Here is a 15,079-nt window from a genome sequence, read left to right as displayed (position 1 = left end):
ACATAAGTGTTCCTTCTGTCCAGGTGGGAAAGGGCAGTGTGGAGTGCAATAAAGATTGCATCATCTGTGGATCTGTTTGGGCGGTATGCAAATTGGAGTGGGTCTAGGGTTTCTGGGATAATGGTGTTGATGTGAGCCATTACCAACCTTTCAAAGCATTTCATGGCTACGGACGTGAGTGCTACGGGTCTGTAGTCATTTAGGCAGGTTGCCTTTGTGTTCTTGGGCACAGGGACTATGGTGGTCTGCTTGAAACATGTTGGTATTACAGACTCAATCAGGGACATGTTGAAAATGTCAGTGAAGACACCTGCCAGTTGGTCAGCACATGCCCGGAGCACACGTCCTGGTAATGTTGACCTGTTTCAAGGTCTTACTCAAGTTGGCTACGGAGAGCGTGATCACACAGTCGTCCGGAACAGTTGATGCTCTCATGCATGCCTCAGTGTTGCTTGCCTCGAAGCGAGCATAGAAGTGATTTAGCTCGTCTGGTAGGCTCGTGTCACTGGGCAGCTCTCAGCTGTGCTTCCCTTTGTAGTCTGTAATAGTTTGCAAGCCCTGCCACATAAGACAAGCGTTGGAGCCGGTGTAGTATGATTCAATCTTAGCCCTTTATTGACGCTTTGCCTGTTTGATGGTTCGTTGCAGGGCATAGCAGGATTTCTTGTAAGCTTCCGGGTTAGAGTCCCGCACCTTGAAAGCGGCAGCTCTACCCTTTAGCTCACTGCGAACGTTGCCTGTAATCCATGGCTTCTGGTTGGGGTATGTACGTACAGTCACTGTAGGGACAACGTCCTCGATGCACTTATTGATAAAGCCAGTGACTGATGTGGTGTACTCCTCAATGCCATCGGAAGAATCCCAGAACATGTTCCAGTCAAATGACTGAGTCAGATCTAGACGATTATTGTTTTACCATCTGCCTATTTCCTCATTGTGGCGCAGAAACAAACACTCCTTGTCCTAATGCAAAGAGAAACCTGAATGACAAGCTGGACCTGCTATGCAGATTCCTTTAGCTTGCTAACACAGATTCCCAGAGAATCTCAACAAATGTTTCTGCGCCACAATGAGGAAATAGGCAGATGGTAAAACAATTATCATCTTGATCTGACTCAGTCATTTGAATGTTTATTGGTCCATTTTTGTAATTGTCATCATTGATTGGGAGAATGCAGAACAGGAAACGGTAAAGTAGATGTTGTCCTTAGCTGGCAGATATGGGCCAATGAGTTGATGACTTGAACATAAACAGAGAAATTCCAACATCTAATTGAAAATGAACACTAAAGCAATATTTAGTGTTAGATACATCCTTTCACTGACTGTACGTGTGTAGGCCTACATCAATACGACATACTGTATTACATGGTTATAAGAGGATGTCTTTGCGCTGGACTGCTGTCTGTGGTCCTGTATGTCACATGGGTCTGTTTTAATGTCCTGACTAGAGATGTTCTGATCTAGTCAGTCAGGGTCACCTGAATGGGGCCAAAAGTCAAGTACTTGTCTAGAATCCAGAAAAAATAAGTCAACAGGAATGCCAAATAACTACTGTAACATGAATGAGACTGAAGTAAATGAAATGTAAACATTTTATTTATCAAAATAATAATGTACAAAATGGAAGTTTGATGCTGATTGTGAGGGTTCTGCTCCTGACAATGTGAGGCTATCAGGTATCCACACCAATGTTCCATGAGGAACACTAAGGCTGAGATTTTATCTACTTTATGTCAACCCTGTTCTTCTTTGCTTTCATGTGCTCCAGCTATCCAAGATGCCAGGGTTTACTTGCATAAGTGGACTTGATCAATTAAATAGCAGCGTTCCTTGTCCCTCATTTGAATCAACATAAACCTTGGATGAGGAAGGTTGGTTTACAAGCATGTTAAAACACAGGCAATCTGTTGTAGCTTTGCAACATAAATCTAAGTGGAACTATGCTAATGTAGTCTTGCAATAGAGTAAGTAAAAAATAAAAAAACATCCGTAATAATGATAGAGGAGCTTCTATTAGAATAAATGCAGTAAATAAAACAAAATAAATTATTAGAGCGTCAAGTAGTGGGAAGCCACTGTCCATTTTAGACTTATCTTGCAGTACTACTATCAAGTTCAAAGCAAAGAGATTTGTTATCATACTGTTGTCCTCATATTGAGGTCATAAAACAGGGTATTTTAACAGCTAATTCACTACTAGTTTTCAAGCAATTTTTTTAACTTTTTCACTTGCACCAAACATCTTAGCTAGATAAAATTGCACGACAGACATCCTCGGTAAAAAATGTATTACAGATTTCTTGATTTATCTTAGATTAATTTGGACTATTTTGAGGATGTGTTACTGGCTATGTTGTTGCTACGGTGGCTGACGAGGGACAAACAACAGTAATATTGCTGCTTTTTTCTTGTTTTTCAAGCGAAGGTCTTTAGAGAGTATGCGAACACAGACGTTCGCTTCGCCTAGTCGAGTTCTGCTATGAACAAACCAAATCTAGTATGCGGGCACCTTTACCCATGGCAAGAAACCCCAAAGTAATGTGAAAACAAAGTGAGACTAACTGGAAAAGATTTGTAAGATGTTACAGTAGACAATTATACATTTTTTTAATTCAGTCTGGCAGTGGGAGTTGAGTTGTATAAAATGGGGTGTGGCTGAAGATCAGGGTTGTCTAGCCCCAGGATCATGGAACATCAGAACAAAGCCTTGCTCCATGGCAGTATAGGGCAGTAATCGGACAGTAGAGTCTTAGAGAAAAACCTGTCTCTCATACAGAGTCTTAAAGGAGGACAAGCATGAGCAGGCTTGATCAATAAGGTGAGACCTGGCTCCATAGGCATCCATAGGTTGAATCTTGGGATAGTTCAGGCATCCTATGCTGCAGAGGACAGGTTAGGGGCAGACAAACACATGTGAGCCGGTAAAGGGGCTTGAAGGTGGCCTGGGAACTGGGATCCGAAGGGTTGTTTCTCCAGCTGAAACATGGGCAGAGTGCAGTCGCTGCAGGAATTCTTCTTGCTGTACCGTTCATTCAGGGCCATGTTCCTCTGTTTTCTCCTCGTATTTTGTGTTATGTGAGCGATCCGCTTGGAGACAAGGTATATGATCTCACAGACGTTGAGCACAATGCAGAGGGCCGAGGCGCCCACCATGAAGTAGGTGAAAACTTTCTTCTCTGTGGGGTGGCCGATGTAGCAGTCCACCTGATTGGGGCAGGGGCTGACCTCACACTTGACCAGCCGGGGCAGGTAGAAGCTGTCGTAGATTTTGTGGAGGATGTAGAGGAAGGAGATCTCGATGCCCGTCTTGACGAAGAGACTAAGCAGGTAGGTCCACCAGAGGCCGCCGTGCCTTTTCCCTGTGTTCTCGTACAGCTTGTCCTTGTTGCCGTGCTTGGCATTCTTCCGTTCGCGTTCATCGCGATACGCCACATGCATCATCACCATGAAGGAAGGACAAGTGACAAAGATGAGCTGCAGGGCCCACAGGCGAATGTGGGAGATGGGGAAGTAGTGGTCGTAGCAGACATTGGCACAGCCGGGTTGCTTGGTGTTGCAGTCAAAGTCCTTCTGATCATCGCTCCACACACGCTCCGCCGCCACCACGTACACCATCACCCTGAACACAAACACCACAGAGAGCCAGATACGACCAAATGCCGTGGAGTACTTATTCACCCCACTCAGGAGGGCTTGGAAGGTCTTCCAATCCATGGTTGAGGCTGGATGTTGACAGTCTCTTTTTCAGAACTTGCCCCCTTTGGTTCGATTACTATGGATCACTGGAGCAACCTGAGTAGATAAAAGAGAAGATGGTTGAGAGAAGGCATCAATGTAACTTGGATCCTGGTATGAATTAATTGCACAATGCCCTTCCTTGGAAGTGTTCAAAATGGTATGATACAATCCACGCAAACAAGAGGAGCTTTTCAGCTTTTTGGGTGTTGGCCTACCTTTATGTGTAGACCTCAATCTACAGCATTTTATAGCAACCAGAAGTACATTATTTCTTATTTGAGAACTTAGGTGTTCTACATTGACTGCCATTTTGTTTCCCTTTTACAATCAATTTTTTCATCAGTTTACTTCCACATATCCCACATATTCATATAGTCAACTTTGTCAACAAATATCGCTTTAGAATAGTTTATTTCTCCTTGTAATATTGAATATTTACTCTTAATATCTAAGGTTTACACAACCTTCATATAAAGTAAATGTGGCAATTAATGCATTTTAAAAACTGATGACAGTAGATGAGAATTGGGGAAAGGGAAAGAGGGATACTTAGTCAGTTGTACAACTGAATGCCTTCAACTGAAATGTGTCTTCCGCACTATTTAACCCAACCCCTCTGAATTAGAGGTGCGGGGGCGTGGGGGGGGCTGCCTTAATCTACATCCATGTCTTCGGCGCCCGGGGAACAGTGGGTTAGGGCCAGGTGGGCATACAAATGAAGGCATATGCTACTATAGTAGGCCTTGAAATGACTCACTTTACCACACACTGACTAGGCTATAAGTTGGGTTGTCTGTGATATATTGGATAAACATAATTTTCCAATTAAATCAGAGTTTTACTGTGTGGCTGTACAGGGAAGGAAATCAATGTCCATCATTTTTAACTGTTCTTTGTTCCCTCGTTGTTTATGTCTGCTCATACATTTTACATTTTGGTATAAAGCCAATGTGAACTGTTCAAAAATTATCCCTAAGAAAGGAATGGATACAGTTGAAAGTAGAATACTTTTTACCTGCTCTTCTTATTGTGCATATTCAGGTGGCTGAGTAACCTATAAACTTTATGATATGTCGGAACAGAGTAAATCTCAGACTTTTGTCGTAACAGAGTAAATGAAATGGGCTATCTGGTTACGCAAAAACTTTAGGCTGCAATTCAACATCAGCGGAGTAAGACAATCAAATACCTTTTTACACCATGCTCACTTCAACTCATCCTCAAAGTAAGGAACAGATACGTTCATAAAAATAGATAGCCTTCTTTTCACTTACTTAACAAATGTCAATCCATTGTTTGTGCTTCAGTTCATAATCAGTTTTCTTCTGTTTTCTGTAGTTAATTCGTTTTACCCATAGATTAGCCCCGCTCAACAGATAGAATGCTGTTGTCATGCTTGATGTGTCTTTGGTGTTTGTCTGTGGGTGGGGTTTAAAAAAGAAACTTGTAGCCTACCAATTGAGGCCCAGATGTTTTTTTCCTGGAATGGGCCTACACCACACTGTAAAACATTTCCTGTAAAATGTACAGTAACTCACTGGCAAGCAATTGGCCAGTAAGTTACTGTAATTGATTTTACAGTACAGCTACTGTAATACATTTTATGGTACTAAAAATGTTCATGTAATCTAATTTACAGTACCACGTCAGTTACTGTAATCTAATTTACAGACCAATTACAATTACAGCATATTACTGAAATTACCCAGTGACATATTACCGTGTTTTTTGCAAGTTTTAATTTTTATAGTTTCATTTACATTTTGGTCATTTAACGGGCACTCTTGTCCTTAACAATTTACAGTTGGTGCATTCAACAAAGATTGATACTAAAAAAAAACATCCTAGTCATAGCAAGTAAAACTTTTCTGTATAATCGTTACTGAAAATCTTGTTGTAGTTAAGGATATACTGGTATTCAAAATAATTGTAATTACAACAAGATATCTTATGGTATATTTCTGACTATCTCTGGATAATGCTAATACATTACTGAAATATTCACGGTAATTGGATGACTGCTTCCTGTAGATTACTATAATGTCAAAGCAATGAAAGACAGTACAATACTGTAAAAGTGACAAAGAAACGGTAAGAAAGTAATTTTTACAGTACTTTACTGTAATTACGAGGGACTGGCGCAAGCAAGTTGGCTGATAGGCATTTGTATATTATAGCATATTAATGAATACTTGGTGTTTTATATCACTTGCACTTCTAGAGGCCTAAACAAAGGCTTCCTAACTGGCTATAATTACAGGGCATAACAGATTTGGTTAAATAGTCAACCATTACAGGTTTAACATCAGCTTCCACTCTGATCTGTCCCTTATATACATCTATTTGGTAGGGGAAGTAGTACCACATATAACTTAAATCAGTACAGGATTCCTCACTAACGGGTGCAACAACTATAGGCTCTTAGAAGACACACCTCAAAATATGTTAATGAGCCAGTGATTATTTTCCCTTACAGAATATTTTTCCACGATGCACCATAATTTACAGTATGCTGCATTAAATATACAGAAACAAATATTCAGCAATTGCTAATAGTGAATATGTATACTAAACAAAAATATAATCACAACATGTAAAGTGTTGGTCCCATGTTTCATGAGCTGAAATAAAATACCCTATACATTTTCCATTCACACAAAAAGCTGATTTCTCTCCAATTTTGTGCACAGATTTGTTTACATCCATGTTAGTGAGCATTTCTACTTTGCTAACATAATCCATTCACCTGACAGGTGTGGAATATCAAGAAGCTGATTAAACAGCATGATCATTACACAGGTGCACCTTGTGCTGGGGACAATAAAAGGCTACTCTAAAATGTGCAGTTTTGTCACACAACACAATGCCACAGATGTCTCAAGTTTTGAGGGAGCATGCATTTGGCATGCTGACTGCAGGAATGTCCACCAGAATAGTTACCAGATAATTGAATGTTCATTTGTTAATTTCTCTATCATAAGCCGCCTCCAACAACGTTTTAGAGAATTTGGCAGTACTTCCAACCGGCCTCACAGACCACGACGGCACAGGACCTCGACATCCAGCTTCTTCATCTGCAGGATCATCTTATACCAACCACCCAGACAGCTCATGACACTATGGCTTTGCACAACCGAAGAATTTCTGCACAAACTGTCAGAAACCATCTCAGGGAAGCTCATCTGCGTGCTTGTCGTCCTCACCAGTGTCTTGACCTGACTGCATTTCGACATCGTATCCGACTTCAGTGGGAAAATGCTCACCTTCGATGGCCACTGGCACGCTGGAGAAGTGTGCTCTTCACGGATGAATCCTGGTTTCATCTATACTGTGCAGTTGGCAGACAGCGTGTATGGCGTTGCGTTGGCGAGCGGTTTGCTTACGTCAATGTTGCGATGAGTGCCCCATGGTGGCAGTGGGGTTATGGTATGGGCAGGCATAAGCTACGGACAACAAACACAATTGCATTTTATCTATGGCAATTTGAATGCACAGAGATACCGTGGTGAGATCCTGAGGCCCATTGTCTTGCCATTCATCCGCCACCTTCACCTCATGTTTCAGCATGATAATGCACAGCAAGGATCTGTACACAATTCCTGGAACCTGAAATTGTCCCAGTTTTTCCATGGCCTGCATACTCACCAGACATCACCCACTGAACATATTTGGGATGGCTCGACATGTACGACAGCATGTTCCAACTCCTCCCAATATCCAGCAACTTCGCACAGCCATTGAAGAGGTATTGGACAACATTCCACAGGCCACAATCAACAGCCTGATCTACTCTATGCGAAGGAGATGTGTCGCGCTGCATGAGGCAAATGAGTCACAAATGAGTCATGAGTCACAAGATACTGACTGTTTTTCTGATCTAAGGCACACCTTTTTTTAAGGTATCTGTGACCAACAGATGTATATCCATATTCCCGGTCATGTGAAATCCATAAATGGGGGGGCCTAATGAATTAATTTCAATTGACTGATTTCCTTATATGAACTGTAACTCAGTAAATTCTTTGAAATTGTTGTATGTTGCATGTTTTTGTTAAGTGTAATTATATATATATATGTATTACAGCCTAACAAAGGATTTTTGGTGTTATATCACTTGCACTTTAGCCTTAACAAAGGCTTCTAGACTCACCGTGACTAAACAGATCAAAAGCATATGGCTAGCCACTCAACCATTAAAGGTCATTTTATTAGGTTGTACGTACTGTAACTCAATATAAACTAAACAAAAAAAAAATATATATATATATAATAATAAACAATTAAATCAATAAGTAAATAAATCAAAGCAAAATTAGGCAAATCAAATCAAAAAGGCAAATCAAATATCATCAAGATCAACATAAAAAATATATATAAATGAAAAAAGGGGGGTCCGGGTCTGCGGTTGATCATTTCGTTGTAGATGTGCATGAGGGCCTCTAGCGGGTCATTGGTGTTGTTGGGTGGTTCTTGGCTGTCAATGGGTCTTGACATGCCTCCCCACTGGCTGCCTGGTGGCCCCCTGTACTGACTGGATGATGGGATAAAGGGTGATAGAAGGGCTGAAGGTGATTCGGAGGGTCATGGGGGACTGAGGCTGGCTGCTTGGCTGTGTGGGATCACGGTTAGTAAAGAGTGGAGGGTAGGTAGGGAGTAGTATGGGGAAAGGTTTTGGTGGGATTGGTAGGGGGTTGGTGGGATTGGTGTTTTTGGTGGGGTCGGTGTTGTTGGTGTTGGCACTTGCCCTGCCGGCGTAGGAATTGGGGAAGGTTTTCAAAGAAGTGGCCCCCTTTCCTGCACAGGTTTCAGGGTTGTGTGGAAGTCCAGTCCGAGGTGGGATGGTCTCCTTTACAGATTCTGCAGAAGATGGCTGTGCAGTCTGCAGCCAGATGACATTGGCCACACTTCCTGCACAGTTTAGGCATCCCGTAGTGCTGGGACTGTCTAGTACTGGGACTGTCTAGTACTGGGACTGTCTAGTACTGGGACTGTCTAGTACTGGGACTGTCTAGTACTGGGACTGATGTGGTTTGGTAACTTTGGTTCAACTTGGACTAACCCACAGTGACACGATGAAATGTGATTTTCTCCTTCATATACTGTATATGTAAAACAACAAATTAGCTAATTCATTAATTCATTATCAACACTATCACACTTTTAATTCAAATGTAAAACACAAATAAATACACCTACTGAATATATATATATATAAAAAAGAAAAAAAGAAACGTCCTCTCACTGTCAACTGTGTTTATTTTCAGCAAACTTAACATGTGTAAATATTTGTATGAACATAACAAGATTCAACAACAGAGACATAAACTGAACAAGTTCCACAGACATGTGACTAACAGAAATGGAATAATGTGTCCCTGCACAAAGGGGGGGACAAAATCAAAACTAACAGTCAGTATCTGGCAGATGTGGGACCAAGTCATTGTTTTACAAGTCACAAGTAAGTTTCAAGTCTTAGCACTCAAGTCCCAAGTCTAGTCCCAAGTCAAGACAGGCAAGTCCGAGTCAAGTCTCAAGTCAAGACCGTCAAGTATCAAGTCAAGTCTCAAGTCCTAAACTTTGAGTTACGAGTCCTAAACAAGTCATGTGCTCTTCACCAAATGTAATACCATTTCATATTATTAACAAGAGTAATAGTATATTACATTTACGAAAATCATGAATGCTTTTAAAAATATCTATATATGTATTACTTTCCAAATAAACGTCAATGGTTTTAGGAACAGCAGTAACATCAGGCAGGATTTAGGCTACCAGCTGCCTAGCCAGTTGTAGCTCAATCTTGGGAGCAATGATCACGTTTCGCACTGACTGACTGTGTGGAAGCTCATTGATTTAACGTTACATTAGCCTACATGATACACCAGTAAAGTAATAAAATACATAGCTGTCGGCTATATTAGCCACAACTTACCGTTCTTTGTGCAGCATCAAATGTCGAACAAAGTTGGAAATTGTTGCGCCTCCATCTGTAATTTTCTTCCCGCATGTTTTGCAAGTTGCAATCCGTTTTTTGTTGATACCGAAAATAATAATTTTGGGTATCATCTTTAGAGGTCGACCGATTATGATTTTTCAACGCCGATACTGATACCGATTATTGGAGGACCAAAAAAAGTCGATACTGATTAATCGTCCGATTTTTTAAAAATGTATTTGTAATAATGACAATTACAACAATAGTGAATGAACACTTATTTTAACTTAATATAATACATCAATAAAATCTATTTAGCCTCAAATAAATAATGAAACATGTTCAATTTGGTTTAAATAATGCAAAAACAAAGTGTTGGAGAAGAAAGTAAAAGTGCAACATGTGCCATGTAAGAAAGCTAACGTTTAAGTTCCTTGCTCAGAACATGAGAACATATGAAAGCTGGTGGTTCCTTTTAACATGAGTCTTCAATATTCCCAGGTAAGAAGTTTTAGGTTGTAGTTATTATAGGAATTATAGGACTATTTCTCTCTATACGATTTGTATTTCATATACCTTTGACTATTGGATGTTCTTATAGGCACATTAGTATTGCCAGTGTAACAGTATAGCTTCCGTCCCTCTCCTCGCTCCTACCTGGGCTTGAACCAGGAACACATCGACAACAGCCACCCTCAAAGCAGCGTTACCCAAGATTAAACAGCATCAATAGTATCATCAAGTCAAGTCACGAGTCATTGGTATCAAAGTCGAGTTGCAAGTCATCATATTTGTGACTCGAGTCTGACTCGAGTCCAAGTCATGTGACTCGAGTCCACACCTCTGGTATCTGGTGTGGCCACCAGCTGCATTAAGTACTGCAGTGCATCTCCTCCTCATGGACTGCACCAGATTTGCCAGTTCTTGCTGTGAGATGTTACCCCACTCTTCCACCAAGGCACCTGCAAGTTCCTGGACCTTTCTGCGGGGAATGGCCCTAGCCCTCACCCTCCGATCCAACAGGTCCCAGACGTGCTCAATGGGATTGAGATCCGGGCTCTTCGCTGGCCATGGCAGAACACTGACATTCCTGTCTTGCAGGAAATCACGAGCAGTATGGCTGGTGGCATTGTCATGCTGGAGGGATGTCAGGATGAGCCTTCAGGAAGGGTACCACATGAGGGAGGAGGATGTCTTCCCTGTAACGCACAGCGTTGAGATTGCCTGCAATGACAACAAGCTCAGTCCGATGATGCTGTGACACACCGCCCCAGACCATGACAGACCCTCCACCTCCAAATCAATCGCCGCTCCAGAGTACAGGCCTCGGTGTAACGCTCATTCCTTAGACGATAAACGTGAATACGACCATCACCCCTGGTGAGACAAAACCGCGACTCGTCAGAGAAGAGCACTTTTTGCCAGTCCTGTCTAGTCCAGCGACGGTGGGTTTGTGCCAATAGGCATCGTTGTTGCTTGTGATGTCTGGTGAGGACCTGCCTTACAGCAGGTCTACAAGTCCTCAGTCCAGCCTCTCTCAGCCTATTGCGGACAGTCTGAGCACTGGTGGAGGGATTGTGCATTCCTGGTGTAACTCGGGCAGGTGTTGTTGCCATCCTGTACCTGTCCCGCAGGTGTGATGTTCGGATGTACCAATCCTGTGCAGGTGTTGTTACACGTGGTCTGCCACAGCGAGGACGATCAGCTGTCCGTCCTGTCTCCCTGTAGCGCTGTCGTAGGCGTCTCACAGTACGGACATTGCAATTTATTGCCCTGGCCACATCAGCAGTCCTCATGCCTCCTTGCAGCATGCCTAAGGCATGTTCACACAGATGAGCAGGGACCCTGGGCATCTTTCTTTTGGTGTTTTTCAGAGTCAGTAGAAAGGCCTCTTTAGTGTCCTAAGTTTTCATAATGTGACCTTAATTGCCTGCCGTCTGTAAGCTGTTAGTGTCTTAACGACTGTTCCACAGGTGCATGTTCATTAATTGTTTATCGTTGGTTGAACAAGCCAGTGTTTAAACCCTTTACAATGAAGATCTGTGAAGTTATTTGGATTTTTTTCAAATTATCTTCGAAAGACAGGGTCCTGAAAAAGGGACGTTTTTTTGTTGTTGCTGAGTTTATATACACTACTCACACATGTTAAGTTACATACACAATAAGTAGGTCTTAGCATATTATTGAAAGGCCATCTCTTCTCCATTAACTAAACTCAGGACAAACGGAGATAAGGAAACAGCAGATTGTTTGAGCATGTTTTGTTTGTGTTGATGTTAATTTCTATCTCTTGTTTCTATGCACAGTTCTTTCTTCCAGTTGAAACTTGTTCCAGAATGCTTCCAACCCTCCACTAACATAAGAGACCGCCACACCCAGAGATGAATATGAGTTTTTGTTCAGCTGCTGTTTCTTACACCTGATTGGTGGAAAGCATCAAAGGCTCACCTGGTGCTAGGCAGTGGTGGAAAAAGTAACCAACTGTCATACTTGAGTAAGTAAAGATACCTTAATAGGAAATGACTCAAGTAAAAGTAAAAGTCACCCAGTAAAATACTACTTGAGTGAAAGTCTAAAAGTATTTGGTTTAAAATATACTTAAGTATCGAAAGTAAATGTAATTGGTAAAATATACATAATAATTTCAAATTCCATATATTAAAGAAACCAGATGACACCATTTTCTTGTTTTTTAAATTTACGGAAAGCCAGGGGCACACTCCAACATTGAGACATCATTTACAAATGAAGTAAACGTGGGTTAACTGCCTTGTTCAGGGGCAGAACGACAGATTTAAAGTCGAGCACACAGCTCCTAACCAATTGTGCTATTGTGTGTGTTTTTTCACGTTATTTGTAACTTATTTTGTACAAAATGACCGAAAAGAGCTTCTTGATATCAGGACAGTGATTACTCACCTCATACTGGACGAAGATTTTTTTCTTTAACGAGTCGGACGCAAATTATTTACTTCAGACACCGACAAGGCGCAAATCCCTGTAATTCGCATGAAGAAGAGACGAGATAGAGGACGTAGGTCAGGGTGCCTTGTAATGTTCCGACTGCGAGTGAGTAATTCCCCTCTACCATCAGTCCTATTAGCCAACGTGCAATCATTGGGTAACAAAATGGATGAGCTCCGATCAAGACTATCCTAACAACAGGACATTAAAAACTGTAATATCTTATGTTTCACCGAGTCGTGGTTGAATGACGACGTGGATAACAAACAGCTGGCTGGGATTTACGTGTATCGGTAAGATAGAACAGCTGCCTCCAGCAAGACAAGGGGTGGCGGTCTGTGTCTACTTTTCAATGACAGCTGGTACACGAAATCTAATATTAAGGTTTTGCTCGCCTGAGGTAGAGTATCTCATGATAAGCTGTAGACCACACTATTTACCAAGTGAGTTTATTTATATTTTTCATAGCTATTTGAATTTTTTTATTTTTTATGAAATTAAATAACATTTTATTGTTTGTGTCAAATCGCCAATTGGCAACCCATCCCTTATGGGATTAATTGACACAAACAAACATTCCAATAATTCACTATGGTAATTAATTTATAATTCTTCTTCCGGTGTTCTCTGCATTGCGCATCGCATAAAGAGTAAAAAAAAAAAAAGTAAGGTAAAAATCAATAAATAATAGTAAATAAGGTTATCCAAACAATAATCACATCCCTAGAGCAGTAAAATAATATGCATTGTGACGACCCTCCCACTCTGTCTGCCGTATTTTCTTTCTTTGCTCTTGTTCCTTATTAGGATGCCGGTGGGCGGAGTTGGAAGGGTCGTCAGCTAAATGGGAAGCACCTGGGCCCGGCTGTGTCCCAGGATAAACAGACCTCTTCCACAGTCATTGGGGAGACTCTCTCCATGCAGACATCTTGTTGTTTTTGGTTGTGCTAGTTGTGGCTTTTTGGTTGTTTGCTTTGGCACCCTTCAACACTCTGCATTATTACATTCAGGTATGCAAAACACTCACTTACACTACTGATTACTGATTACACACACCATGGTTAATTATTTAGTTACTTTATTTAATAAATATATATTTTGACACTCCTTGTCTCCACGTTGTCTCCCTTTTGTTGCGAACTCTGAGCCGGTTCGTAACAGCATACACACACATACCATTTACCACATAGAAGCTAAATATTTTTACAATTGAATTATAGGTCGCCCTTTTTCTTTTATCCCAGGCTTTATCTAAATATTCCGCAAACGGAAATACACAATGGACAAAAAACACATTTTAATTTCTCCTCATCACTCAGCCACATATTGCCAGGGTATATCTGGTGTGCTTTCTGGAATAAGAGCAAGCGTATATCGTGGTAGAAAAGGCAATAGAGGATAAAATGAGTTTCATTCTCTATTTCTTCGAGGTCACAATCGTTACATAGTCTTTTTCACCACAATACTGACCTGTTTCAATACGTAGAGACAATATCCCTGATCTGACCTGTTTCAATACGCAGAGGCAATATCCCTGATCTGACCTGTTTCAATACGCAGAGGCAATATCCCTGATCTGACCTGTTTCAATACGCAGAGGCAATATCCCTGATCTGACCTGTTTCAATATGCAGAGGCAATATCCCTGATCTGACCTGTTTCAATACGCAGAGGCAATATCCCTGATCTGACCTGTTTCAATACGCAGAGGCAATATCCCTGATCTGACCTGTTTCAATACGCAGAGGCAATATCCCTGATCTGACCTGTTTCAATACACAGAGGCAATATCCCTGATCTGACCTGTTTCAATACGCAGAGGCAATATACCTGATCTGACCTGTTTCAATACGCAGAGGCAATATCCCTGATCTGACCTGTTTCAATACGCAGAGGCAATATTCCTGATCTGACCTGTTTCAATACACAGAGACAATATCCCAATATCCCTGATCTGACCTGTTTCAATACGCAGAGGCAATATTCCTGATCTGACCTGTTTCAATACGCAGAGGCAATATCCCTGATCTGACCTGTTTCAATACGCAGAGGCAATATCCCTGATCTGACCTGTTTCAATACGCAGAGGCAATATCCCTGATCTTACCTGTTTCAATACACAGAGGCAATATCCCTGATCTTACCTGTGTACATAGTGATCTCTTGCTTTTAGCTAGGTTATACATAATATATCTCTCACACACACAAATTCACCCTTAGTCTATTTATCACCACAAACCGATGCTGGCACTAAGACGGCACTCAATGAGCTGTATAAGGCCATAAGCAAACAAGAAAATGCTCATCCAGAGGTGGCACTCCTGGTGGCCGGGGACTTTAATGCAGGAAAACTGAAATCCATTTTACCTCATTTCTACCAGCATGTTAAATGTGCAACCAGAGGGGGAAAAAAAACTCTGGACCACCTTTACTCCACAC

General features: G+C 41.4%; 1 protein-coding gene across 2 annotated transcripts; it reads right to left on the bottom strand.

The window, feature by feature from the left end:
* Nucleotides 1-1,577: 1,577 nt before the first annotated feature.
* Nucleotides 1,578-7,465, bottom strand: LOC115162441 (gap junction beta-3 protein). Of its 2 annotated transcripts, none has more exons than XM_029713744.1 (2): nucleotides 7,387-7,465; nucleotides 1,578-3,795 (listed from the first exon to the last, which is right to left on the bottom strand). In XM_029713744.1, the coding sequence occupies exon 2, from the start codon at nucleotides 3,715-3,717 to the stop codon at nucleotides 2,878-2,880; it is 840 nt and encodes a 279-aa protein (XP_029569604.1). In that variant the 5' UTR covers nucleotides 3,718-3,795; nucleotides 7,387-7,465; the 3' UTR covers nucleotides 1,578-2,877. The 2 variants fall into 2 exon arrangements, with proteins under 2 accessions (XP_029569604.1, XP_029569603.1); XM_029713743.1 differs by lacking the exon at nucleotides 7,387-7,465 and adding an exon at nucleotides 5,016-5,254.
* Between the last annotated feature and the right edge of the window lie 7,614 nt (nucleotides 7,466-15,079).

This window comes from Salmo trutta, chromosome 25 (assembly GCF_901001165.1).
Source record: "Salmo trutta chromosome 25, fSalTru1.1, whole genome shotgun sequence".
Classification (NCBI taxonomy): Eukaryota; Metazoa; Chordata; class Actinopteri; order Salmoniformes; family Salmonidae; genus Salmo; species Salmo trutta.
Note: the sequence above shows the minus strand (reverse complement) of the source record. Positions and strands in the feature narration are given on the sequence as shown.